At 31.0% G+C, this 27,027-nt stretch overlaps 1 protein-coding gene across 1 annotated transcript; it reads right to left on the bottom strand.

Moving 5' to 3' along the window:
- Window positions 1–1,050: 1,050 nt before the first annotated feature.
- On the bottom strand, window positions 1,051–26,331 carry LOC138943014 (enhancer of split mgamma protein). Its single transcript, XM_070313535.1, has 4 exons — window positions 26,246–26,331; window positions 25,233–25,322; window positions 22,614–22,886; window positions 1,051–1,660 (listed from the first exon to the last, which is right to left on the bottom strand). The coding sequence occupies exons 1-4, from the start codon at window positions 26,297–26,299 to the stop codon at window positions 1,226–1,228; spliced, it is 852 nt and encodes a 283-aa protein (XP_070169636.1). The 5' UTR covers window positions 26,300–26,331; the 3' UTR covers window positions 1,051–1,225.
- Window positions 26,332–27,027: the final 696 nt, after the last annotated feature.

Below are 27,027 nucleotides of genomic sequence, written 5' to 3' on the forward strand. Positions count from 1 at the left end.
CTGAATTTAAATGTCTTATCAAAAATTGTTCAGGCCATACTTGATACAAAATATTGAATTCTTATCGCTATCACAGATTAATCACGCACAAAGTATACATTTGTTATTAACATCAAAATGTAAATTAATGTAAATAATTATACGGTAATATATTTTGCTAATATAATTATACGTAAATAGAAAACTATATTTTAAAATTAATTATATATAACATTCTTCTTACATACATTAAAATAATAAAGATATATTTTAAACGACAAATTTATGGTATAACCAATGTGTAATAGATAACATAATTAGAATATAAAATATTAATTATAATAATTATTTTGTGTCTTTAATTCGTAGCAGATATATAATCTGTTGAGATATAGAGTTTTTTTTTTTTTTTTTTTTTTTTTGTATGTAGTCATTTGTCTTTTAAAATATTCGAACAATAAAAAATTGCTTTAACATATATCACAATTCTATTTGTAAATAATAATGTGAATTTCTAAAAATATATACTATCATCTACGATTTAAAGCCAAGTACCAAAGTAATATAAAAATTAACACAAGATTATTAATGTTACATACGTTATAATACCGATGATCCCTTTATCATTCTCTATTGGTACAGGCATGATATGTATTGCAACCATCCATATGTATTGCAACCAGCATTTAACGTAAAGGGAAATTCATCGAATAAATCTCTTGTGACTTATAATTAATATATATACTTTTTAACATAAAAACTTATTAAAAGTAAAAATTAAAATAAAAAATTAAGATTTAAATGAGTTACTTTAAAGAGAGTGAAAATTTAACTTTGAATAGAAGTTTACTTTTCTCTTGTTACCTCTAATATTTTTTCCCATTTTCTCTATTCTTCACACACAATAACTCTTAACTGAAAAATCTAAAAAATATCATATTACATTTTAATAATATGTTATATACACATCAGACCTCTCTTACATTTTAATTAAGCCTTAAATTGAAATATATCATTCGAATAATATAAATCTGCAATTAAGTAAATAATAAACATCTGTTATGTATTTTGTTTGCTTCTTCACTCTCAGTCATTTATAAGTGCTTAACATTTTTATCAAGAAGAAATCAACTTCGAGAACGTCAAAGTATATTATAAATGAGGTGAATAACGGAACGTTTTGAGACAGTCTCTGAATAGGGAATGCATCTCATCGGCGGCTTATTACAAAGTGTGCTCGAGTGCGCTACCACGGTCGCCACATCGGGTCGCGTTCGTCCACGCGTTCGACGTCGATTTCTTCATCGTCATCGGCGTTAATGTCTTGCGGGTCATTCGTTTTGTTCCTCATCATCGTTGTCGCCGTCGTCGTTGGCCGCCGATCCCTGAGACTCTTCGGCTTGCCGCTGCAATTTATTGTTAATTTCTCCTCACCGTCAACGAGCGACAACGTGGCCCGACATCGAGGCGTGGAAGAAGAAACGGTTGTCGTCGACGCGCTCGCGTCGCCGATCTCGTCGACAGTCCTATCGGCGCGGGTCATGGATTTGATCTCCGGTGACACGCTTGCGGAAGGTATCGCCGAATCAATTTCGCCGGAGGTGGCGACTGGACAAGGTGCCACGATGTTGGCGATGCGATCCAGATTGACCAGAGTAGGCGATAACAGATTGGCTTTCGGCTGGGGAGAACAAGTTTTTTGACGTCATTATACGGCGATCGTTAACACTTCGCGATCATAAATCTCTGCGATCTCGAGAGCTTTCCAAAACACTATAATATAGTATTTTTTCATTAAGTACTTTTTAAGTTATTTTATATTTTAATCTGACGTATTTTGATATAAAAAATGAAATATCTCGTAAAATATTTAGTTCTCGATAATCCTACCGTAATACTTTTATGTACAGAATAATGAGACCAAACAATTAGTGCAAAAAAAAACAAAAAAAAATGTTTATAAAAATACATTGTAAATAATTTTCTTGGATACAATTATTTTTTTATACTAATTGATTCGTCTCATTATTCTGTACATAAAAGTATTACGGTAAGATTATTGAAAACTAAATATTTTACAAAAAACGGCAGCGTGTGATCCCTCACAGGCTTCTCTCTGGTTACAACAGTTCTCTAGCACCTATTACGAGAAAAATAAAAATTTTAAAAATTTGAATATGGCACCTTTTCTGGTTCGCGACAAAGCGAGAAATTCATAGGCTGCGGTCGGAACGACGCTAGAAATGTTTCGATACGTTTGATTGACCAATCAGGGCAAAGAGAGTAAAGATTTCTTTATTCTAATTGGTTAATGCAATGCTTCGAAGCATCTCTAGTATCTTTCGACCGCAGCTATAATTTATCGTTCCCGCTTTCGCGAAATGTATAATGTAGCAAAGATCGTGTAGAACAATGACTTTCTTGAATAACATCGATACCTTTAACGGTAGACGAGATGTAAGCGAATAATGTATCTGACGCAAATGATTTCGGCAAAAGACGTCGCGATTTTCGCCAGCTTAATCCCTTTAATAATCGTCATCTTATTAATTTTAACAATCTAATGCGTCAATCCTCCAAAGTTTTGTAACCGGAATATGTCGAAAAATCAACTATGATCGTGTTCTAAAATTCACCGCCAGTACCGGAAATCTCTAGGGGTCATATTATGCATGTTAGAGATTTTCAGTACTAGCGATAAATTTCGGAACACAGTCTATATAATTGCGTGACGCTCGCGACGATCGGAAGCTCGCTCCCCATCCCCCCTCCTTCTCCCTCCGATTCCGAGAATCGTCCGGCGAGCCTTCGCGTGTCGTTTCCAGGAAAAGACGTCGCGATTTTCGCCAGCTTAATGCCTTTAATAATCGTCAGCTTATTAATTTTAAAATTTTAATGCGTCAATCCTCCAAAGTTTTGTAACCGAAATATGTCGAAAAATCAACTATGATCGTGTTCTAAAATTCACCGCCAGTACCGGAAATCTCTAGGGGTCATATTATGCATGTTAGAGATTTTCAGTACTAGCGATAAATTTCGGAACACAGTCTATATAATTGCGTGACGCTCGCGACGATCGGAAGCTCGCTCCCCATCCCCCCTCCTTCTCCCTCCGATTCCGAGAATCGTCCGGCGAGCCTTCGCGTGTCGTTTCCAGGAAAAGACGTCGCGATTTTCGCCAGCTTAATGCCTTTAATAATCGTCAGCTTATTAATTTTAAAATTTTAATGCGTCAATCCTCCAAAGTTTTGTAACCGAAATATGTCGAAAAATCAACTATGATCGTGTTCTAAAATTCACCGCCAGTACCGGAAATCTCTAGGGGTCATATTATGCATGTTAGAGATTTTCAGTACTAGCGATAAATTTCGGAACACAGTCTATATAATTGCGTGACGCTCGCGACGATCGGAAGCTCGCTCCCCATCCCCCCTCCTTCTCCCTCCGATTCCGAGAATCGTCCGGCGAGCCTTCGCGTGTCGTTTCCAGGAAAAGACGTCGCGATTTTCGCCAGCTTAATGCCTTTAATAATCGTCAGCTTATTAATTTTAAAATTTTAATGCGTCAATCCTCCAAAGTTTTGTAACCGGAATATGTCGAAAAATCAACTATGATCGTGTTCTAAAATTCACCGCCAGTACCGGAAATCTCTAGGGGTCATATTATGCATGTTAGAGATTTTCAGTACTAGCGATAAATTTCGGAACACAGTCTATATAATTGCGTGACGCTCGCGACGATCGGAAGCTCGCTCCCCATCCCCCCTCCTTCTCCCTCCGATTCCGAGAATCGTCCGGCGAGCCTTCGCGTGTCGTTTCCAGGAAAAGACGTCGCGATTTTCGCCAGCTTAATGCCTTTAATAATCGTCAGCTTATTAATTTTAAAATTTTAATGCGTCAATCCTCCAAAGTTTTGTAACCGAAATATGTCGAAAAATCAACTATGATCGTGTTCTAAAATTCACCGCCAGTACCGGAAATCTCTAGGGGTCATATTATGCATGTTAGAGATTTTCAGTACTAGCGATAAATTTCGGAACACAGTCTATATAATTGCGTGACGCTCGCGACGATCGGAAGCTCGCTCCCCATCCCCCCTCCTTCTCCCTCCGATTCCGAGAATCGTCCGGCGAGCCTTCGCGTGTCGTTTCCAGGAAAAGACGTCGCGATTTTCGCCAGCTTAATGCCTTTAATAATCGTCAGCTTATTAATTTTAAAATTTTAATGCGTCAATCCTCCAAAGTTTTGTAACCGGAATATGTCGAAAAATCAACTATGATCGTGTTCTAAAATTCACCGCCAGTACCGGAAATCTCTAGGGGTCATATTATGCATGTTAGAGATTTTCAGTACTAGCGATAAATTTCGGAACACAGTCTATATAATTGCGTGACGCTCGCGACGATCGGAAGCTCGCTCCCCATCCCCCCTCCTTCTCCCTCCGATTCCGAGAATCGTCCGGCGAGCCTTCGCGTGTCGTTTCCAGGAAAAGACGTCGCGATTTTCGCCAGCTTAATGCCTTTAATAATCGTCAGCTTATTAATTTTAAAATTTTAATGCGTCAATCCTCCAAAGTTTTGTAACCGAAATATGTCGAAAAATCAACTATGATCGTGTTCTAAAATTCACCGCCAGTACCGGAAATCTCTAGGGGTCATATTATGCATGTTAGAGATTTTCAGTACTAGCGATAAATTTCGGAACACAGTCTATATAATTGCGTGACGCTCGCGACGATCGGAAGCTCGCTCCCCATCCCCCCTCCTTCTCCCTCCGATTCCGAGAATCGTCCGGCGAGCCTTCGCGTGTCGTTTCCAGGAAAAGACGTCGCGATTTTCGCCAGCTTAATGCCTTTAATAATCGTCAGCTTATTAATTTTAAAATTTTAATGCGTCAATCCTCCAAAGTTTTGTAACCGAAATATGTCGAAAAATCAACTATGATCGTGTTCTAAAATTCACCGCCAGTACCGGAAATCTCTAGGGGTCATATTATGCATGTTAGAGATTTTCAGTACTAGCGATAAATTTCGGAACACAGTCTATATAATTGCGTGACGCTCGCGACGATCGGAAGCTCGCTCCCCATCCCCCCTCCTTCTCCCTCCGATTCCGAGAATCGTCCGGCGAGCCTTCGCGTGTCGTTTCCAGGAAAAGACGTCGCGATTTTCGCCAGCTTAATGCCTTTAATAATCGTCAGCTTATTAATTTTAAAATTTTAATGCGTCAATCCTCCAAAGTTTTGTAACCGAAATATGTCGAAAAATCAACTATGATCGTGTTCTAAAATTCACCGCCAGTACCGGAAATCTCTAGGGGTCATATTATGCATGTTACAGATTTTCAGTACTAGCGATAAATTTCGGAACACAGTCTATATAATTGCGTGACGCTCGCGACGATCGGAAGCTCGCTCCCCATCCCCCCTCCTTCTCCCTCCGATTCCGAGAATCGTCCGGCGGACCTTCGCGTTTCGTTTCCAGGAAAAGACGTCGCGATTTTCGCCAGCTTAATCCCATTAATAATCGTCATCTTATTAATTTTAAAAATCTAATGCGTCAATCCTCCAAAGTTTTGTAACCGGAATATGTCGAAAAATCAACTATGATCGTGTTCTAAAATTCACCGCCAGTACCGGAAATCTCTAGGGGTCATATTATGCATGTTAGAGATTTTCAGTACTAGCGATAAATTTCGGAACACAGTCTATATAATTGCGTGACGCTCGCGACGATCGGAAGCTCGCTCCCCATCCCCCCTCCTTCTCCCTCCGATTCCGAGAATCGTCCGGCGAGCCTTCGCGTGTCGTTTCCAGGAAAAGACGTCGCGATTTTCGCCAGCTTAATGCCTTTAATAATCGTCAGCTTATTAATTTCAAAATTTTAATGCGTCAATCCTTGTAGCGGACAGCATGTAGAACAATGTCTTTTTTGAATAATATCGATATCTTTAACGGTAATCGAAATCAAAGCGAATAATGTACCTGACGCAAATGATTTCGGAAAAGCGTCGCGATTTCGGCCCGCCATGTAGCTTTAATATAATTAAAGTTATATTCATTTACGACTTTATATACGGCTGCTCCGCCTTTAATGAACACATCTTAGAAAAAGATAGTAAAATATTGATTGTGCAATTTCAATGAATCTCTCTCTCTCACACGATACATAAAATAATAAAGTTCCGAACGACGCGTTATATCTCCTTTCTCTATATTAGATCGTAATATCAGAACAAAGTTATTATTTCAAAATTTTTTGATTATTGTTGATTAAACGTGTGTAGAATAGAACGATTACGAATCGAGCGGCGCAATTATTAATTATTATTTGCTATATACGAACCAATTTAATCGCGCGTTTTAATAACTTTTAATCGCGATGTGACAGGCAGTCATTTATAATTAGACAGAATGTAACTAGACTGTCATTCGATATTTATTTTTGAAAGAAAAGCTGCGCAATATTCAATATACTTTTATATTAATATTCAATATATACTTTTATATTAATATTTAATATACTTTTATATTAATATTGCAGCTTTTCTTTCAAAAATAACTATGGATTGACAGTCTAGTTAACCTCTATTAAGCTAGCAGGACCAAATCAGCAGAATCAAACTGGACCTATCAGATTATTTAGTACCCATTTTGTACTAATTTGTACCAATAATAATAATTTTGTACCTCGTGCCATTTTCAAAAAAACCGTGGCGATGCTACCATCAAATTAAGCTAGCAGGACCAAACTAAAACAAAACAAAAAAATAAAAATAAGACCAGAAATAGAAAGGGATGAATTTGTACTAATTTGTACCACCCAAATAAACTCAATATATTTAGCCCTTATGCTTAAAACAACCCCCAATTGAATTTAGCCCTATTAAGCTCAAGAGTAAAGTACTCTTTCCAATCAGCAGAATCAATCGCTACTTACACACTGGACGCGGCATAATTTGTACCGCCAAAATGTGAAGTTTCAAATTTTGTACCCCCGCCGTTCCTTCGAAAACTACCCCCGACCCATCTCAATCTCAAGAGTAAAGTACCTTTCGCCACGAGCAGAATCAATCGCTACTTGTACACACAACGCGACATAATTTGTACCATCAAAATCTAAAGTTACAGATTTTGTACCCCCGCCGTTCATTCGAAAACTACCCCCGACCCATCTCAATCTCAAGAGTAAAGTACCTTTCGCCACGAGCAGAATCAATCGCTACTTGTACACTCGGCGCGACATAATTTGTACCGCCAAAATGTGAAAGTACTCTGCGTTGATACCACTGCTTTGAAAAACACAATAAAAAAAAAAACGGGGTACAAAATCTGAAACTTTAGATTTTGATGGTACGAATTATGTCGCGTTGTGTGTACAAGTAGTGATTGATTCTGCTCGTCGCGAAGGGTATTTTACTTTTGAGACAGATAGAAGTCGGGGGTAGTTTTCGAAGGAACGGCGGGGGTACAAAATTTGAAACTTCACATTTTGGCGGTACAAATTATGCCGCGTCCAGTGTGTAAGTAGCGATTGATTCTGCTGATTGGAAAGAGTACTTTACTCTTGAGCTTAATTGGGCTAAATTCAATTGGGGGTTGTTTTAAGCATAAGGGCTAAATATATTGAGTTTATTTGGGTGGTACAAATTAGTACAAATTCAGCCCTTTCTATTTCTGGTCTTATTTTTATTTTTTTGTTTTGTTTTAGTTTGGTCCTGCTAGCTTAATTTGATGGTAGCAGCGCCACGGTTTTTTTGAAAATGGCACAAGGTACAAAATTATTATTATTGGTACAAATTAGTACAAAATGGGTACTAAATAATCTGATAGGTCCAGTTTGATTCTGCTGATTTGGTCCTGCTAGCTTAATAGAGGTGTCTAGTTATATTCTGCCCAATTGTAAATGGCTGCCCTAGCTTCACCTGTCGCATCGCCTGTTGAAAATCTAGTATATATATAAAAGTCTATGGGTATATCTCTTTTCTCTATATTAGATCGTAATATCACAACAAAGTTATTATTTCAAAATTTTTTGATCATTGTTGATTAAACGTGTATAGAATAGAACGATTACGAATCGAGCGGCGCGATTATTAATTATTATTTGCTATATACGATCCAATTTAATCGCGCGTTTCAATAATTTTCAATCGCGTTACAAAAATTCGCCGCTCCTTTTTTGCGGCGTACGCCGCTGTTGTTTGTACTAGCCTAGCTATTATTTATACTTTTATACTACCCTTCACCTTGTCGTCATTCGCGCGGCGACACTCGACTGAGCAGGTAGTGGTGTGAGTCGCTCCGTACATATCGCGGTAATTAATCTTCTTAATATTATTGCGACAGATACTGACTATTACAGAACGGTATGCCTCTTCTTAATCTATTAAATCTCACAATCAATAATATTGTCAATCGCGTATTAAAAGTTCGGTACTCCTATTTTACGGCGCCGGCGGTGCGTTATTCTTTTACATCCCGTGACGTCATTGCTTCTCATTGCGGCGACACTCGAATGAAGGTAGCAGCGCGAATCACTCGGTGTATATTTTGTAGTATCCTTCGTAACATAAACACAAGAATTAGAAAGATTAAATTCTAGACAAGTTAATTTTAATAACGGAAGAAAATTATTGTTTTAAAACTTCTCGATCGTCGTCGATTAAACGTAACATGCATATGGATTAAAATGATTACGAGTCGAGCAGCGCGATTATTAATTATTATTTGCTATATAATATACGATCCAATTTAATCGCTCGTTTCAATAATTTTCAATCGCGTTACAAAAATTCGGCGCTCCTTTTTTGCGGCGTACGCCGCTGTTGTTTGTACTAACTTAGCTATTATTTATACTTTTATACTACCCTTCACCTTGTCGTCATTCGCGCGGCGACACTCGACTGAGCAGGTAGTGGTGTGAGTCGCTCCGTACATCTCGCGGTAATTAATCTTCTTAATATTATTGCGACAGATACTGACTATTACAGAACGGTATGCCTCTTCTTAATCTATTAATCTACTAAACCTCACAATCAATAAAACTGTCAATCGCGTAATAAAAGTTCGGTACTCCTATTTTACGGCGCCGGCGGTGCGTTATTCTTTTACGTCCCGTGACGTCATTGCTTCTCATTGCGGCGACACTCGAATGAAGGTAGCAGCGCGAATCACTCGGTGCATATTTTGTAGTATCCTTCGTAACATAATCACAAGAATTATAAAGATTAAATTCTAGACAAGTTATTTCTTGTTTTTCTATATTAAATTGTAATAACGGAAGAAAATTATTGTTTTAAAACTTCTCGATCGTCGTCGATTAAACGTAACATGCATATGGATTAAAATGGTTACGAGTCGAGCAGCGCGATTATTAATTGCTATATATGGTTGACTTTAGTCGCGTAACAAAAATTTATTGTTTACATTCCAGCGTTAGTGTTTACATTCCTGGCATCCCGGACATTGTTGTTATTCGCGCGTCGACCATTAAAAAGAGGAGGACAAAGAAGTGAGGTGGACGAGGAGGCCCGGGGAGGCATCGGGCAACGGCGGAGCAACCGTGGGGTGAGTAGTATAAAATTTATTTAATTTCTTATTCGTAAAATATATTTTGATTGCTTGTTTCTCATCGCGATAAAGTCAATCTTTTTATATTTATTATTGAGCAATATAATGCAATTAATTATTGTTCATTATTTTTCCCACTTTGAAATTTATATATAACTTGCTCGAAATCTTCGGCAAAAATTGCTCATATGTATAATCATGTATAAAATATTGTGTAATCTATAAAAATTGCAAATTTCATTTTTCATATATATATATATATATATATAACAATAAAGTTCATTTAATTTAATTATCCTCCCAATAAAATATACTATCAAATAATAATTCTAATACTTAATTATAATTATTAATACATATATAAAATTCTATAGGGTCTTCTCGTCCCATAATAATATTTAAGCATTTTTACTTAAAATTTTAATTTTAATTTTTTATTAAAGACAGTTTAAATTTCATTCATTCCTTCATTCCAGCCTTCAATTAAAAAACAATTGATTATGCTACCTTTGCACAGTCAAAATACTGCGGCTATTTAATAATATGTTTATCGTTGAGCAGAATAAATTTTAAAATATAATCATAAATTATAATATAATCATGTTTCTATTAAACAGGTGAACTTAATTTTATTAATAATTAATATAATTTTTGCCTAATTCCTCTAATAAATTTATTATATTTAAAATAATTAAATTATTTTTTTATTAAAAATTTATACTAATTTTATCATAATTAATCAATAATTTTTATAATTATATATATTTTTTTAATTAATTAAATTTTTAAATATAATTTTTAAATTATTAAAATTTATAAATAAATTTATTTTAAATTAAATTAATAATCAATAAATAAATAAATATAAATTATTAAATTTTTTCAAATAATTTTAAATTTTAAAAATATATTTACTACTTATTTTTAATTTATTTAATACACCCTTATTTAAACTAACTTACAGATTATCTCGTAAATTTTTAATATAAATTTTTATATTTAATTAATTTACTAATAATTAATTATAATTAACAATTTATATTTAAATTAAATTTATATAAAAAAAAAACTAGATACCAAAAAAACCGAATAAAATTTCTTCACTAAATAAAAATTTTAAATAATTATTCAACATTAACTTTTATTTTAATTTAACTCTTCTTATATCGAGAAATTTTATTTATAAAATTTTTATTTAATAAATCCTCATACAAAAGGTACAATAAATAAAATTTACTATTTTATACTTAATTATTATTTATTTACATTACTTTAAATTATAATTTAAAAAATAATTATTTTAATATCATTACTAAAACCAAATAAAACGTAATAAAAATTTATTATTTAAAATATAAAATTAATAACCTCAATCTTATAAAATTTCATTTAAAAATTATTTTTATTAAATACAAAAAAAAATAATTTATTTATTTATTAAAATTTTAATATACATTTCATTTAACATATTACTCTTTTCAATGTAAATGAATTATTTTAAATTAAACTAAAATTTTTAATTTTTATATAATTAAATATTAATTTTTATTATAAAACTCTAAATACATTTTCCAATATATTTATTTTGTTACGACTTTTCTCATAAATTAAATTAATGAAAATGACGGGCAATTTGTACATACTTTAAAAAAAATTCAATTTATAAATTTATATAAATTTACACATTTAAATCCAATTCATTATAAAATTTAAATTTTATCTAAATTATATATATATATAATTTAAATTAATTGTAACTCATTAAAATCTTAATTATTCTACATTTTCATTTGAATTATAATTAATTTATTAATATAAAAAATTATCAATTTTTGTCTCTATTAATATAATTTTTAAACAACAATACATAAAATATATTAATTAAGTAAATCTATTCGTGGATTATCAAATTAATTAACAAGTTCCTCTAAAATTATAAAATACCGCCAAATTTTTTATTTTTAATGATTAAACATTTAATATTTAATTAATAAATTTTTCATAAAAATAATACGGTATCTAATCCTAATTTTTAAATAAATTTACTTAATATTATTTATTACTAAAATAATTAAATTTTTAATATTTATTATATTTCGCCATATATAAATTTAATATATTAATTTAATAAATTTTAAATAAATTATATCTTTTTAACTAATTATATTTAATTTATTTTTATTTTAAGTTTAACCGCAATTTCTGGCACTTTTATTAATTAATAATTAATTTTAAATTTCTATTAATAATTTTCATTAAAATAATTATTTTATATATTAAATTCTTTATAAAAAATTATTTAAATTTTTTTATAAATTAAATTATATCAAAATTTATTTATACATCAAATTAAAAAATAAATATATAAAAAAAAATTTATTTTATTTCATTTATTTATTCATATAATAAAATTACTAATTAATTAATAAACGTTGGTATTAAATTCTTAATTCACTCTCAAATCCTATAATATTCTCCCCTTACTACAGATTTTCCTACTGATATTAATTTATTTATTCACACATATAATAAAATTACTAATTAATTAATAATTGTTAATATTAAATTTTTAATATTAATTATAATATATTATTATTTAAATAATAATTATATATATACATTCAATTATATAATATATAATTATATATTATTATATAAAAATTAATTTAATTAATGATTTATTTATTAATAATGGCTATCAATTTTTAATTATTAATCCCGTATATTTAAATTAAATTAATAATTATTAAATACAGTTTCTTAATTATTAATAATTTTTATTAATTTTTTTCTTTTTTTTTTAACTTTAAGTTTTTAATATTTAACATTATTTTTAATAAAATATATTACTAATGATTAATAGTAAATTATTTTATATTATTTTTAATTATAATTATATAATTATTTATAAATAAAAATTCATTAAATTTATTATATATATATATATATATATATATATATATATATATTATAAATAATTAAAATTAATGAATATTTCCATAAACTTTTCATTTTTGCCTAAAATCTTTGAATTTTCGCCAATTTTAATTTAATTTTATTATTATTTATCAATTTTTTTCTAAAACTTATATAAATTTATATTTTAATAAAGACCAATATATATATATATATATATATATATATATATATATATATATACATATATATATATATATATATATAAATAAATTATTTATTTTTATTATACATAAAAATATATATTTTTAAATAAATTTTATTTTCAAACTAATAAATTCTATGTAAAAAAATATTAAAATTAAATTTTAAATTAACAAATTTATTGATTCCACGCTCCCCGAGGATTACACCTCTCAAAATTTTATTCAACAAATAATTATCTCCATTCGCATATAAATTCTATTTTCAAATTAATTTAATGTAACAAACAATTATATCTATTTTATATATAATATAAAATATTATTATTAAAATAAGTAAGCTAAATAAAAAGCTTTTAGGTTCATACCCTAACCACAGATTAATATCTCTTATTTTTTTATAATAATATAAATGATATGCCTGAAAAGAGATTATTTTGATAGAATAAATTATATATTTTAATTAAATATTTTCATTAAATTGCAATAAAATAATAAAATAATTGATTATTAGTTTAATTAAAATTAAATTATTATTTATACACACACAATTATATTTAATAGAATTAAACTATCACAAAAAACTTCAAAAATTTTTATGCACCTTACATTAAAATATAAATTAATTTATTTTTTTTTATTAATAAATTAATTATTATTAATTTATAATTATAAATTAAATAAATATATAATATAATTTTTAATTAATAAAATTATTTACATTATAATATTTATTTTTATTTTTTTTTAATTTATTTAATAAATTTGTCATTATTTTAAATTTAGTTAATTTTGCCTTAATTCCTTAATTTTTTTCCGACTTATTTATAACATGATTTTTTATAGAAATCAATAATTTTTTATTCATTTGTCACTTGTGTATAAAATTAATTAATAAAAAAATAATTTTCTTATACTATATTATTCAAGTTATAGCATCTTTAATACTAATTTTTTCATTAATAATTAATAATTTATTTTTTAACAATAACTTTTTTATTTTAAATTTTGTTATGTCCCTAATACTAAAATTAAGAATTCCTCCTTTTCATTTATGAATACCTCTAATATCTATAACTATACCATGAAATACATTATTTATCTTATTAACTATTCAAAAAATTACTCCATTTTATATACTTTCAATTATTGAAATTAATAATTTATTCATATATATTTTAATTCTTTCATCCTCGTATATCTCTGTCATTAAAATAATCAATTTATTTAATTTTAAAATATTATCGACATACTCATCAATTAACCAAACCAGATGAATATTAATATTAATTTTTTTAAAAAATTCATTATGATTAATTTACATATGTATTTATAGGTTAAATAAGATTAACCTATAAATACATATGTAAATTAATCATAATGAATTAAAATTAATGTAGGAGTAATTATTAAAAAAAAAAATTAGAAGATAATTTAAAATGGGAATAAATAAGGCAAGTAATAACTTGCCTTATTTATTCCCATTTTAAATTATCTTCTAATTTTTTTTTTTAATAATTACTCCTACATTAATTTTAATTTAATATGCCTAATATTATCTCTTAATCTATCTAGAATGCCTAAAATTCTTTTATTTTAATGTATACTTACATTAATTTAATAAATATAACTATATTTTTTTTTTATTTATTTTTAAATCTAAACTTTTTAATAATATTTATTATTTTAAATTTAATTTTATTAATTTTAAAAAATTACCATTATTAACATATTTTAGAATAATTATATCTTTAATAATTTTACTTATTTAAATTATTTTAAGATTTTAAGTTAATAAAAACTTTAAACCTTCAAAGTTTAATATATAATATATTTTATAATTCTTATATTTTAATTTATTATATTTTTAAAAATTTCTTTAAATTTGCAATTTATATATATATAATATTTTTACCTAAACTATAAAATAATTTATTAGTATTAGAAAACAACTTACTTTCATAAATAAATTTACAATTTATTACCTTAATTCAGACATAATACTTATATATTAATATTTTAATTAATTATTACTGAATAATTATTAAATCAATATTAAATTAACATTAAATTAATATTAAATTAATATTAAATTATGAACAAATGACTATACTCTACAAACCATAAAGATATCGGAATTTTATACTTTTTATTTTCAATGTGAGCGGGAATAATTGGATCATCTATAAGAATAATTATCCGATTAGAATTAGGATGTTCAAATTCACTAATTAATAATGATCAAATTTACAATTCAATAGTTACTAACCATTTTCTTTATAATTCCATTATAATTTTTTTTATAGTAATACCATTTATATAATTGGTGGATTTGGAAATTTTTTAATTCCTATAATACTTGGATCTCCAGATATAGCCTATCCTCGTATAAATAATATAAGATTTTGATTATTACCTCCATCTTTAACTCTTTTACTTTTAAGAAATTATATTAATGAAGGTACAGGAACAAGGATGAACAATTTATCCTCCTCTCGCATCCAATATTTTTCATAATAGTCCTTCTGTAGATTTAACTATTTTCTTCCTACATATATTGCTGGTATATCCTCAATTATAGGGGCGATTAATTTTATCTCAACAATTATAAATATACATCATATAAATATTTCTATTGATAAAATTCCTTTATTAGTATGATCGATTTTATAATCACCGCAATTTTACTCCTCTTATCTTTACCCGTCCTTGCAGGAGCAATCACTATATTATTAACAGATCGGAACATTAATATTTCATGATATTTTATATATAATTATACGTTGACAATTTTTTTCTGGATAATTATTTCAAACATTTTATATTATTATATTATTATAAGTTTTATATAATTTGGTTATATTTATGTTTTACAGATTTCAACATGTGTACTACAACTCCGCTGTTGCGCATCGTACCGGTGAGTCAAATTTCAATCTCGAGGTAATGAAATTGTAACATTTATATATAGATATACATATTAATGTATGTGTGTAATATATGTATAAAATAACAAATGTGAAAAAAAGAGTCAGAGTATTTTTAAAAATATAATTTTAATAAAATATCAATTAGTAAATATGTATAAATGTAATTTAATATTTGACGTTAAAATATCAGGAAAAAATGGATATATATATTGTTTAATATAATTAGTACGCTAAGAAATCTTGATGATCGAGTAAAGGATTTACATAAAATATACTTCAAATATTTTTATATTACATTTTATAAAATAAATATTGAATAATAATTACAAATTAAATATTTTGTAATCCGCAAAAGATTAATTTGAATAGACGTTTTATTTAATTCATAAATTTAGCACAATTTATACAAAAGTTGTTTTTTTCTGTATATTATATATGATTGTATATCAGTGAATTATTCAATTGTCTTAACTATATTTATGTTACTCGATCGCGCTTTAAATCCTCGCGTATATTATTTTATATACACGACAACCGTGTCGCATTCTTGTGCATCTCTCGTGCATGACGGATCGAAAGATTTCGTGGGAGCATGAAAGCGAAAGAAAGAGAGTAGGTAATAGAGCGCGAGACATTATCAAATTCCTTTTTTAAACGAGATCGCAACAAGTACCGGAAAATAATTTGATAAGATGATTATCTACTTATCTTTTAAATACATTACCACAATAAGAAATAATTATTTCTTCAAAAATAAAATTTAAAATTAAATATATTTTCGACGCTTTATCGTTTGACATTTAACAGCATCTAAATATGATTCGGATTAAGATGGAGCAATTAAACAATCGATTCGCAAAATCGAGTAATTAATATAAGACTTCGCGATACATCAACCGTTTAATAAATATAATTAATCATAATTTAAAATATATTTTATAAACTTTAATATTTCACGTATATATGTATATATATATATATATATATATATATATACATACATATATATATATACATATACACACACACACACATATATATATATATATATATATATATATAATATAATTGTACATATAAAATATTTCGGCAACGACTTTTCAATAACATGGTATTAAGCCTTGGTGGGGCGTAAACATTGGCGCGCTATTGTTTACGTATCATGATTTTGTTATTACTCATATGGCGACACTTGAATAAGAACTATAGTGGGGTGGGACGTTCCGTCGACATCAAATTCCTTTCTTATGTGTTATCATTCACACGACGACATCCGCGCAGTAAAGTAGTTTTGTGCGAGACGCTCCGTCAAATTCGTTTTCTAAACGCGATCGCGACAAGTACCGGAAAATAATTTGATAAGATGATTATCTACTTATCTTTTAAATACATTACCACAATAAGAAATAATTATTTCTTCAAAAATAAAATTTAAAATTAAATATATTTTCGACGCTTTATCGTTTGACTTTTAACAGCATCTAAATATGCTTCGGATTAAGATCGAGCAATTAAACAATCGATTCGCAAAATCGAGTAATTAATACAAGACTTCGCGATACATCAACCGTTTAATAAACATAATTTAAAATATATTTTATAAACTTTAATATTCCCCGCGTATATATATATATAATATAATTGTACATATAAAATATTTCGGCAACGACTTTTCAATAATATGATACTCGGTCTTGGCGGCGTAAAAATTGGCGCGCTACACCCACAGAAAAGATTTCCGGATCTAATGCTATTACTCTTCAATCTATCATGAAATAGGATCGATACAGCGACAATCATATTTATTATTGAAAAAGGAATATTTTAATCTTGAATGGAAAATTCTTAAATCTAGAATAAAATGCTCTCGGTGCTATCCCGTTAATTTTCTCACAAAGATGAAGATGGAAATTTGTAGCGATCTAACATCGAGTTATTCTAAATGCAAGACTATATATAAGCTTAGATTTGTATATGTTACTCTTGTCTCAAGATAATAAGACAATCTTATTTAATTCGAGAGAGAAGAAAAGGAATTATTGATTTAATTTTAAAATTGTTTTATTTTTATACCGCATAAGGTTGTGATACGATTAAATATGTCAAGTATATTTTTTGTCTCGTTATCAGAAATCCTTTCTGAGAGTGTATTGTTTACGTATCATGATTTTGTTATTACTCATACACTTGAATAATAGTATTAAAGCGTGTAATGTAATATTGTTGAGAGAAAAGTTGTTGCGGGAAAGAAAATATAATCAGAAATTTATATCGCGCTATGAAGCCAGTCATAGCGCGATATAAATGTGGTCGGTATACGCGCTCGTATTTCGCGTGATGTGTATTTGTGTTACATCTAATCAAGAGTTGAAATGATAGATATCAAAATTTTAAATGTAAATTGTTTTGTCGCGATGTTTCTTTCCCTTTATAAATAATAATTATTTCTCTAAAAATAATTAAGATTTAATTATATTTCGTCCGTTCTGCTTTTTCATTTAACTTTTCGACGATTTAAATATGATTCGGATAGAAAGCGTATAAAAAAATAGTCGAATCGCAGGTCCGAATAATTAAAATGACGATAAGTTTCGAGACATATTAATTTATTAAATAATTGATGTATAATTTAAAATATTTGTATAGTTTAATATTCCGCTTGTTCATAATACGCAAAATATATTTTCGGTTGCGAATTATCAGTAATATGATATTCGGCCTTGGCGGCATAAAAATTAGCGCGCTATTATTAAGGTATTACTACTTATGGTTAATCATTGTCACGGCGACACTCGAACAGTAAGATAGTAAAGAGACATTATCAAATTCCTTTTTTAAACGAGGTTGCAACAAGTATCGGAAAATAATTTGATACGATAAATAAAATTAATTATCTTTTATCTTATATATCTTAAATAATACATAATTATATCGCAACGATAAATTTCGAAGCGCGTATTTCGGGTGATATACATTTAACTAAGAGTCGAAGTGACAGGAATCAAAATTGTAATTTATTGTTTTGTCGTGATCTTTTTTTTCCTTTATAAGCAATAATTATCTCTTTAAAAATATTTCAAATTTAATAATATTTTGTCCGATACTTTAGACTAATCTCTCAATTATAAAATTCAATTTTTTTCTCTCTTAAGTTTTATATATTATATTAGAAAATTATATATTGTATAAAATAACCCTCCATGGGTACACCTTGACGTGGTGGAGTGGCTTCAGTACCTGGACGGTATGCCTTAAGGTCCTAAGGGTCCTCGAGGTTTACTGTGAAGGGGAAACCAAGTACCCAGCGTCGTCGTTGCTGTCATCGTGCCGCGGACGGCTCGTCGTATCGTTGGTGCTGTCATCGTGCCGCGGATGGCTTGTCGCGTCGTCGGCACCGTCATCGTGTCGCGGACGGCTTTCGCGTCTTTCGCGTCGCGTGTCCCTACAGCATTGCCACGAGTCGCACAATGGCTCATATGTGGCACGCGCATTTGTGCGTTGAACGCACATTAGTGCGTCGTCGTTGCCGTCATCGTGCCGTACGAGCAACGATGCGTCGCGTTGTCGCGGTATCGCGTTTTCGCGTCGTCGCGTCTTCGCGTTGGACTTTTATCTCGTTTTCACGATTGTCACCGAGAATCACACTTTGTCGCCGACTAAATGGGATGTCTCTCAGCGTTGCAATTATTAATATATTAATACCTATTAATATAATTAATTTTATATTAATATCAGTTAATATTAATACTATATTAATATTATATATATTATATAAATATTTATGTATTAATAAATTTAATATATTAATGTAGGCGCAACGTTAAAACGCCTCAGTATCGCGGCTGAGGTGAATGCCGGCCGCGTAGCAACGTATGTTCGTGCATAGTATAGATGCATGTTCGCGCGGTTAATCTTGAACTTCGGTTCGAGAATCGGCTGTTGAGGGCACGTTCTGCTCCGACGAACGGTTCGGCCCGAATCGGTTAGAGTTCGGTCGATCGCTTTGGAATCGTCGTTAATGGGTCCCTTCTCTTGTACCGTCTAACAGCACATTGTAGAAATACTGACATGTTTGGCATCTGAGGAGTCGGCTGTTCTAATTAGGTTCGATTTTCGCTCGCTAGAGAAGTTGATCTCCCGCTTTCGAAATGCTAGATTGTTAGCACGTAGAAGGTGGGTATCTTCATTCTCGACCCGTCTACCAGCCTTACGATAAACCCGGCTCAGTCTGTATGATAGAGACTTGGTGGTTCGTATGAAATCGTTCCTAACGATGTTCTAGTCGGCCCTCGATGGGAGCAGGCGCGGGTCAAGAGTCGAGCGAACCCCATTCGCGATTATTCCATCGATCGATTTCGTCTTCTTCCGCTTCCGCTTAACCTTTGCTCGAAGTAATCGGTGAATTCCCGACTTGTCGACTCGAAGTGTGATTCTCACGTGAAGCGAGGTTCGATCGTACCGAAATTCGAAAGTGCGCGAGTGTCGTTCAAAGTATCGCGCGTACAAGTGCGGAAGTAATCTTTTAATAAAAGTGCGGGAGTGCCGTTTAAGTATCGCGTGTGTGAATCAACCTGAGAGGAGGAGGAGGCCTAGGAGAGGCATCGGGCATCGACGGAACAACCCTGTCGTGAGTAATTTTTTATTTGTATATTAATTATTTATCCATCGCGTACGTGCAATTTAAATTAAGCAATTAAATCGCGCGATATAGTAATTTGATTTTTTATCGATGACTTATTTATGATTTAAACAGGAGAGAATTAGAGAAAAAGATTTTATATATGAAAGTTATAATCTTGTTTCTATTTTGAAATTATAATTTTTATACGAGAGTTATTATTAGAGTTATTAGTAGTCTTTTTCAAAATTTATAAATTTATTTTATTCGTCTGCTTATTATTACATGCATCGAATATAAAATTCGATGCGCATAATAAATTTTTTAAATATTAATTATTTTGAGCGTTGTTACAATTTGGATCTTCTATTTGCATGTTACAGATCAACGTAGCGACCTTGACATTTTGAGAGGAGGAGGAGGCCTAGGAGAGGTATCCTGCATCAGCGGAGCAACCCTAGGGTGAATATTTATTATTTCTATATCAGTTGTTAAAAATCGCGTTTGTGCATTAATTCGGTCTCATCATTTAAATGAAGTAAACAAGAGAAAATTAGAGAAAGAGAGATTTTGATATAAATTCTATAAAAGTTTCTATTTGAAAAAAATGTTTTTTTCATAATTTATAAAATTGTTCCATATTTATTATATAGAGCTTTTTATTATTGTACGCATCGGATATAAAATATTCCGCGCGAAAAATATTAATTATATTTTGGTCGCTGCTATAATTTGGACTTTATATTTGTATGTTACAGACAACGTAGCCACGTAGCCTCAAGACCAACAACTCCGCTGTTGCGCATCAGTGCCGGTGAGTGACAAACTTTTATTTAATTTTAAAGTAACGGATTTGTAGAGATTGTAGATGTAAATTGTAAATTGTAGATTGTAGATTATAGATTGTAGATAAATCCGTTACTTCTAAACGGATGAGCTTAAACACATCAAGTTGAATAACTTTTAATAAATTCTTTTGATACGCATTGTATTTATTGCAAAAGTAAATTTAAGTCTAAATTAAAAAAAGAAGATTATAGAAAACATTTTTTTTCCAATTTGTGTGTGTAGATTTTTACTGAAATTTATTGAATAAAGAATGCTAGTAATTTTATCAATTACATTATTTTATAATTAATTACGTATGATGGCAATTTATTTTTATAACGCGCGCTAACCTTATCCTAATTTCTTATAGCTCATTCGTATCGTAGAATGTGTTTTTAGACATTGTTCTTAAACTTTGTTTCAACTGATATATGAGAGACCAAATGAGATCGATCAATTAAATTATTTGTAACATGATAATGAATGGCATAAATGTTGTCTAAATTCATTTTATTTTATTATAAATTATATATTATTATTATATATAAATTAATATTATATATATTGATATTATATATATTATATTATTATATAAATTATATATAATTACATAAATTTTGATCAAATTTATATATTTATCATAATTTATCATAAGTTTTTCATGAAAATTTTGATTGATAACTTGGCTTCGTCTCAGTTAAAATAAAGTTAACGTTTAACGAACTATCGCATGATCGTCAATGAGCGTCAAATGTTTACGCTCACCCGCTAGCGAAAATAATTACCCGAAATAGAAGGAGCTTATCTCCTTACAAGCGCAAGAAAAATCTTGCGCTTATTCGCCGGCGACAATAAACAGCCGGCGATAAAAGGAATACGTATCTCCTTTTTCGATCTCTGGATTAGAGATCGATCCAGAAAGTGGCCAGGAGCAACAAAAGGTAGACTGGCCCGAAGAATGGAAGGCTACGCAAAATAGACGGCCAAAATGCGCGTAGCGAGAGCTATATAAGGCACGGTCAGGGTACGCGATTAGCGCTCTCTATTACATCCTGAATATATAAAGTATAGGGAAAGCTTATAAATAATATTAATTGATGTTAATTATAACAATCATTACTGCATGTATAATTTCATTTTTTTCAATCTTGGTCGCAGCAACAAAATACAATTACGATAATTGCAATAAATTACACGTTGCGACTCTTGCGACTCATAAGTTTATGCAACAACGTAAATTCAACGCATATGAAGCGGCTTATTCAATATTTATATCCTCAGAAATGACAATTAACACCGGACCGTACTTTAAATTACGCGGCGTAACTGTATTTGCGAAAATTTGTGCCTCGATTAAAAGTTTCACGCGCGAGCGAGCGAACGATAGCGACGTATCCTCTCGCAAATTTACGAGACGTAATCGGCGGGAGATATTGTATCTGCCCGCTCCCAAAACTTTCGCCTCATTAACCGATCCCCCGACCTCCTCCCTTTTTCCTTTCTCTCTTTCTTCCTCCGCTCTCTCCACGCAAATTATATCGCACTAATTATAGAATGAACCGATAATTACCGATGAATTAGTTTGCCGGCTTTGAAGACCGGCTGCGAGGTGTCTCGCCAGCCTCTCCGCGGCTTCACCTGGAAGCGACGAGAGAAATCTGCAGGCCTCCGTCGCGCAATGCCCAAAGCCAGATTGCCAGCGGCTCTCCGCGGAAATTTCGTCGCCGCTCGCAATCGTCGCCGATAATCCGGGGGATCGCGAGGCCTGCAGCTTCTGCAGATGACGCACCGTCAACTCGAGGATGTCCGCCTTCTCCAGCTTGCTGATGTTCTCGCCCTCGGTCTGCGAGCCGTTGTCAGATTTATCAATTAGTTTCATACTTCATTTATGGGATATGCGTTAAAAGAAATTTAGTAGTATTAATAAAAAAATATCTATAACTAATAACTATAAAACTATAAAACTATAAAACTATAAAAACTATAAAACTATAACTATAAAAAAATATCTATAACTAATATTTGTTGTTATCTAGATGAACTAGATCTAGATAATTATTTAGATGAAACAATTTGCGTTATCTTATCTTTATCTAATAATAATGTCTCTTATCTGAGATAAAATTTTATCTCATCCTATCTTTATCCAGATAATTTCAATATTATCTAGCACTGTCTATAACGCGCACAATGTCGTTACACTTTGTCCGGCTTGTCGATTGTATAATTTCGCGCCTCTTTACGGAAGTTAACGCTTCCGTTTCTCCTATAGATTAGTTTCACCGATCGTCGGCGCGTGAAAGTATCGTGAAATGATTCCGCGAAGGGGAAACGTCGTGTTTTTCGGATTAGAAGAGATTTCTACTAAAGTGCCGTCGTTACTGGTTCGCGACGCTTACGGGGCATTTTATTGTATTTTATGTCACATCCGATTCGGGACGCTCATTAGAAAAAAGAAGGAGCAATTCAGAATGTTCGTTAAAAGGATATCGTGTAACCGCGACATTTTGCGAGAAGAAGAAGAAGAAGAAGAATAGCATTCGGCCGGGGAACATTAAGCCGTACGAAACGTGCCGATTGGACCGGGTAATGTGCCGTTGGATAATTAGCATGGTGAAATCAAACGGTGCCTTTCACGCTGATTCAGCGAATTACGTGTACAATGGCAACGATGGCCGACGGAGAAGTAAGTCTTCGCGCGCGATCGTTTCGCGCGGAAAGACGGTATCGACAAATTACCATCAATGGCGAAGCACATTGTAGAGAATACCACTTAACACGTAATGTACAGGAAACGCATTATGACGTTCTTTTATGCGTTTGTGCACCGACGTTTGAGGCAGAATTCTTTCTTAAAATCCAAGTCTTTGGCGTATTCTCACCTCGCATCTTTAACGGTAAAATGTAACGACGTTCAAATTTTCATTTTGATATTAAATTTGCGTTTAATGCTAAATAGTGTTGTAAATCATACGTAAAAGTAGAAATAAATAAAAATTTTCATACATCAATTCCTTTAAATAAGTATAAATATTTTGCAAACAAAATTTTAAATTTTGTGACGAAGGGGACTCTTTTCTGAAATGGCGTTAAATGATTCTTACTCTCGCTTATCCGGAAATCGCGTTCGGTATTATCAGAATCGTGGGCTGAGAATCGTGTGATGGCATTTAACATGCAATGTAAAAATAACGAGCGGAAAGCGACGTTGAGGCGCAATAAAAATTAAACGGTAATATCGAAAACATTTAAATTTCACCCACGTGTCACCCAATAAAGCGTGTTGCGCGATCCGCGTGACTACACACTGTATATCGTTTCGTTGACACTCGTTCGTCGGGTGTAGGTTCCCACGATATCTGAGAGAATATTTAAAAGCAAAATCGCCTGCACGCGTAGTTGCGGCCGGAGAATGTGTTTCCTGTTACGCGCGATCCGTAAAATTGCAGCAGGGAGCGGTGACGCGCGAAGGAAGGGCACTCGGTATCATAAATAGAGTGCGGGGAGAAAAAGCATAGCACGTGCTCCGCTGAAGCAGGGGCCACGTATCGATATCCGAGATTGTTGCCATCCGAAATCCTTTTCCCGCCACTTCCCGCCGTTAAACAATAATTTGTCTTGACAGCGAGGAAGATTCGAACGACAGATCGCGGAGCGAAAGTTAATCGCTACTTGCAAAAAAAAACTGCAAGCGTAATATAAGTTGCGTACTGTCACATCTAAACATACATCTTACGCATAACTCGCAGCACTATATTTTAAATGAAACATTTGTTCAAAGATGTTTGAAAATAAAAAAGTTGCTATGTATATAATAATAATAATAATAATAATAATTGCATATTAATAATGATATGTGAAATAAAATTTTAATTTATTGTAGCTAGAAAATAATATAAATTAGAATAAATTTTTTTTTTTTTTAGTTGATTTAAAATTAAATAAGATATACATATATATATATATATAGGAATATCATTTTTGTATATCTTATATATGTTTATTAAAAAAATTGAACGTATATATCTTATTTAATTTTATTCTAATTTATATTATTTTTTAACTGCAATAAAATTTTATTTTGCACATTATTTTGTTATCGCCTGTTATTATGAATATGCAATATTGCTATTTTAAATAATGAAAAATATTTATACGATATTGGCAATGTAAAAAGCAATATTCCTACCTGTAAAGCGTCCACCATGAGATCCTTAAGTTCGTCGAGGCAACGATTTATACGCGCTCGTCTCTTCCTCTCCAAAAGCGGCTTCGTTATCTGGTGTTAAACACACGTTATATTTTATTAATCAATATTACGTGACGACTGCGTCGAACGTTCGCACACCGGCCATGCAGAAACTTTGGCACCTCGATCTTGCATCTCTCGTCGCGTGTCTTTGATCATCAATTGCTAATTTATTACATAGTCGAGACACAAAGGAACATAATCGAGGAACGCGCGAATCGTTCTGTCTTCGTATTAATTCACGAAAGAAATCTTCGATTTACAATGAACGGAGATACGTCAAAAGTTAAGTCTCTTTATATTGCCGCGGTGCCGAGATAAACGAGCGATGATTTTATCAATTAGCGATTGATATCCCCGCATCGATTTCTTATCGGTGCCAGCTGTCGAATGATCGTGAAAAAAAGAATAAAATCCTGATTGCGTTGAATGACGCAGGATCTAAAAAAAATCGTGCCTGATTTAAGGACTTTGTCAATTACATGGCAAATGCCTGGCTATCGATTTGTCGAATGCCGAGTATCGCGAGAAATAAAATCGTAAAAGAATGCGTAAATTATTATAAATGCTCTTTGCATGCGTCTAAAACTTTGCAATTTTTTATCTCTGTATCAATGTTACCACATAACACGAACTTAATTAGCGATCACCAAACCGCATCGATAAATAATCGTCTACCGCTAGCGAAAAAAAAAAAAAAAAAAATTTCCGTATATCACCGGCAATTAATAAACGCGAACTTGAGCTCGGATTGAAACGCGTGGTACGCAGATACGCAAACTTGTTACACAATCACTCGTGGGCTACATATGTAAATAAATATCAACTCTTTTAAGCCGCGTGTAATTATACGAAAGTATATTTTTTTAATTCGCGATATAGTTATACGAAGAGAATAATATATTTCTCACAGTTAATTATTCATGCTTATTTCTGCGTATTGATTGCGATACCTTTTTGTATTGGTACGTTCTCGAGACTGGATGAGGATAATCGTACGACATCATTGCAGGTGGGAAAGATATAGATCCAGGAGAATAAAAAAAAAAAAAAAAAAAAAAAACTGCAAAAGAAGGAATTAACAATAATAAATACAATTGAATAAAATATAAAAGAGAGAGAGAGAGAGAGATCTCTTTGATACAAAATCACAAAGTAGGACCAATTATAGAGCTGAAACGCAATTATATGCGATAGGTATAAAATAACTTATAAATGCAAATATTGACAAAAATAATAAAAAATAAAAATATTTATATAACAAACGTCTCCTTTATCTATTCACAATATTTAATAAATATTATAATAAATACAAAATAAATAATATCTTCTAAATTGCGTATTCTTCTTTTCAACAGTCTGGATATCTCTCTCGCGACAAAATATATGATAAAAATTTCATTTTGCCAACAGACAATAAATTTATTTGATGAATAAAACACACGACGAACGTCATTGGTAGCGCACCAAACGATCAACCGGTGCAATTTAGAAAGCCATTAAATAAATCCGTGAGCCGACGGTTGAAAATTGGCATTCACACTTTGACCATGCAAAATATCTCTCAAATTAATATTATAATCGATACAAAGATACTATTCGTATTTTTAGAAATTTTATGCGGGTGAATTAGAGATAAGGATAAATAAATAAATTCCAAAATAAATAATTTAATACGAAAAGTGTAAGACGCAGAGAAAAATATATACAAATGATATACAAGAAAGAAGAAGAA

This window comes from Polyergus mexicanus, unplaced genomic scaffold (assembly GCF_030449975.1).
Source record: "Polyergus mexicanus isolate NDT 795.1 unplaced genomic scaffold, iyPolMexi1.0 SCAF_24, whole genome shotgun sequence".
NCBI lineage: Eukaryota > Metazoa > Arthropoda > Insecta > Hymenoptera > Formicidae > Polyergus > Polyergus mexicanus.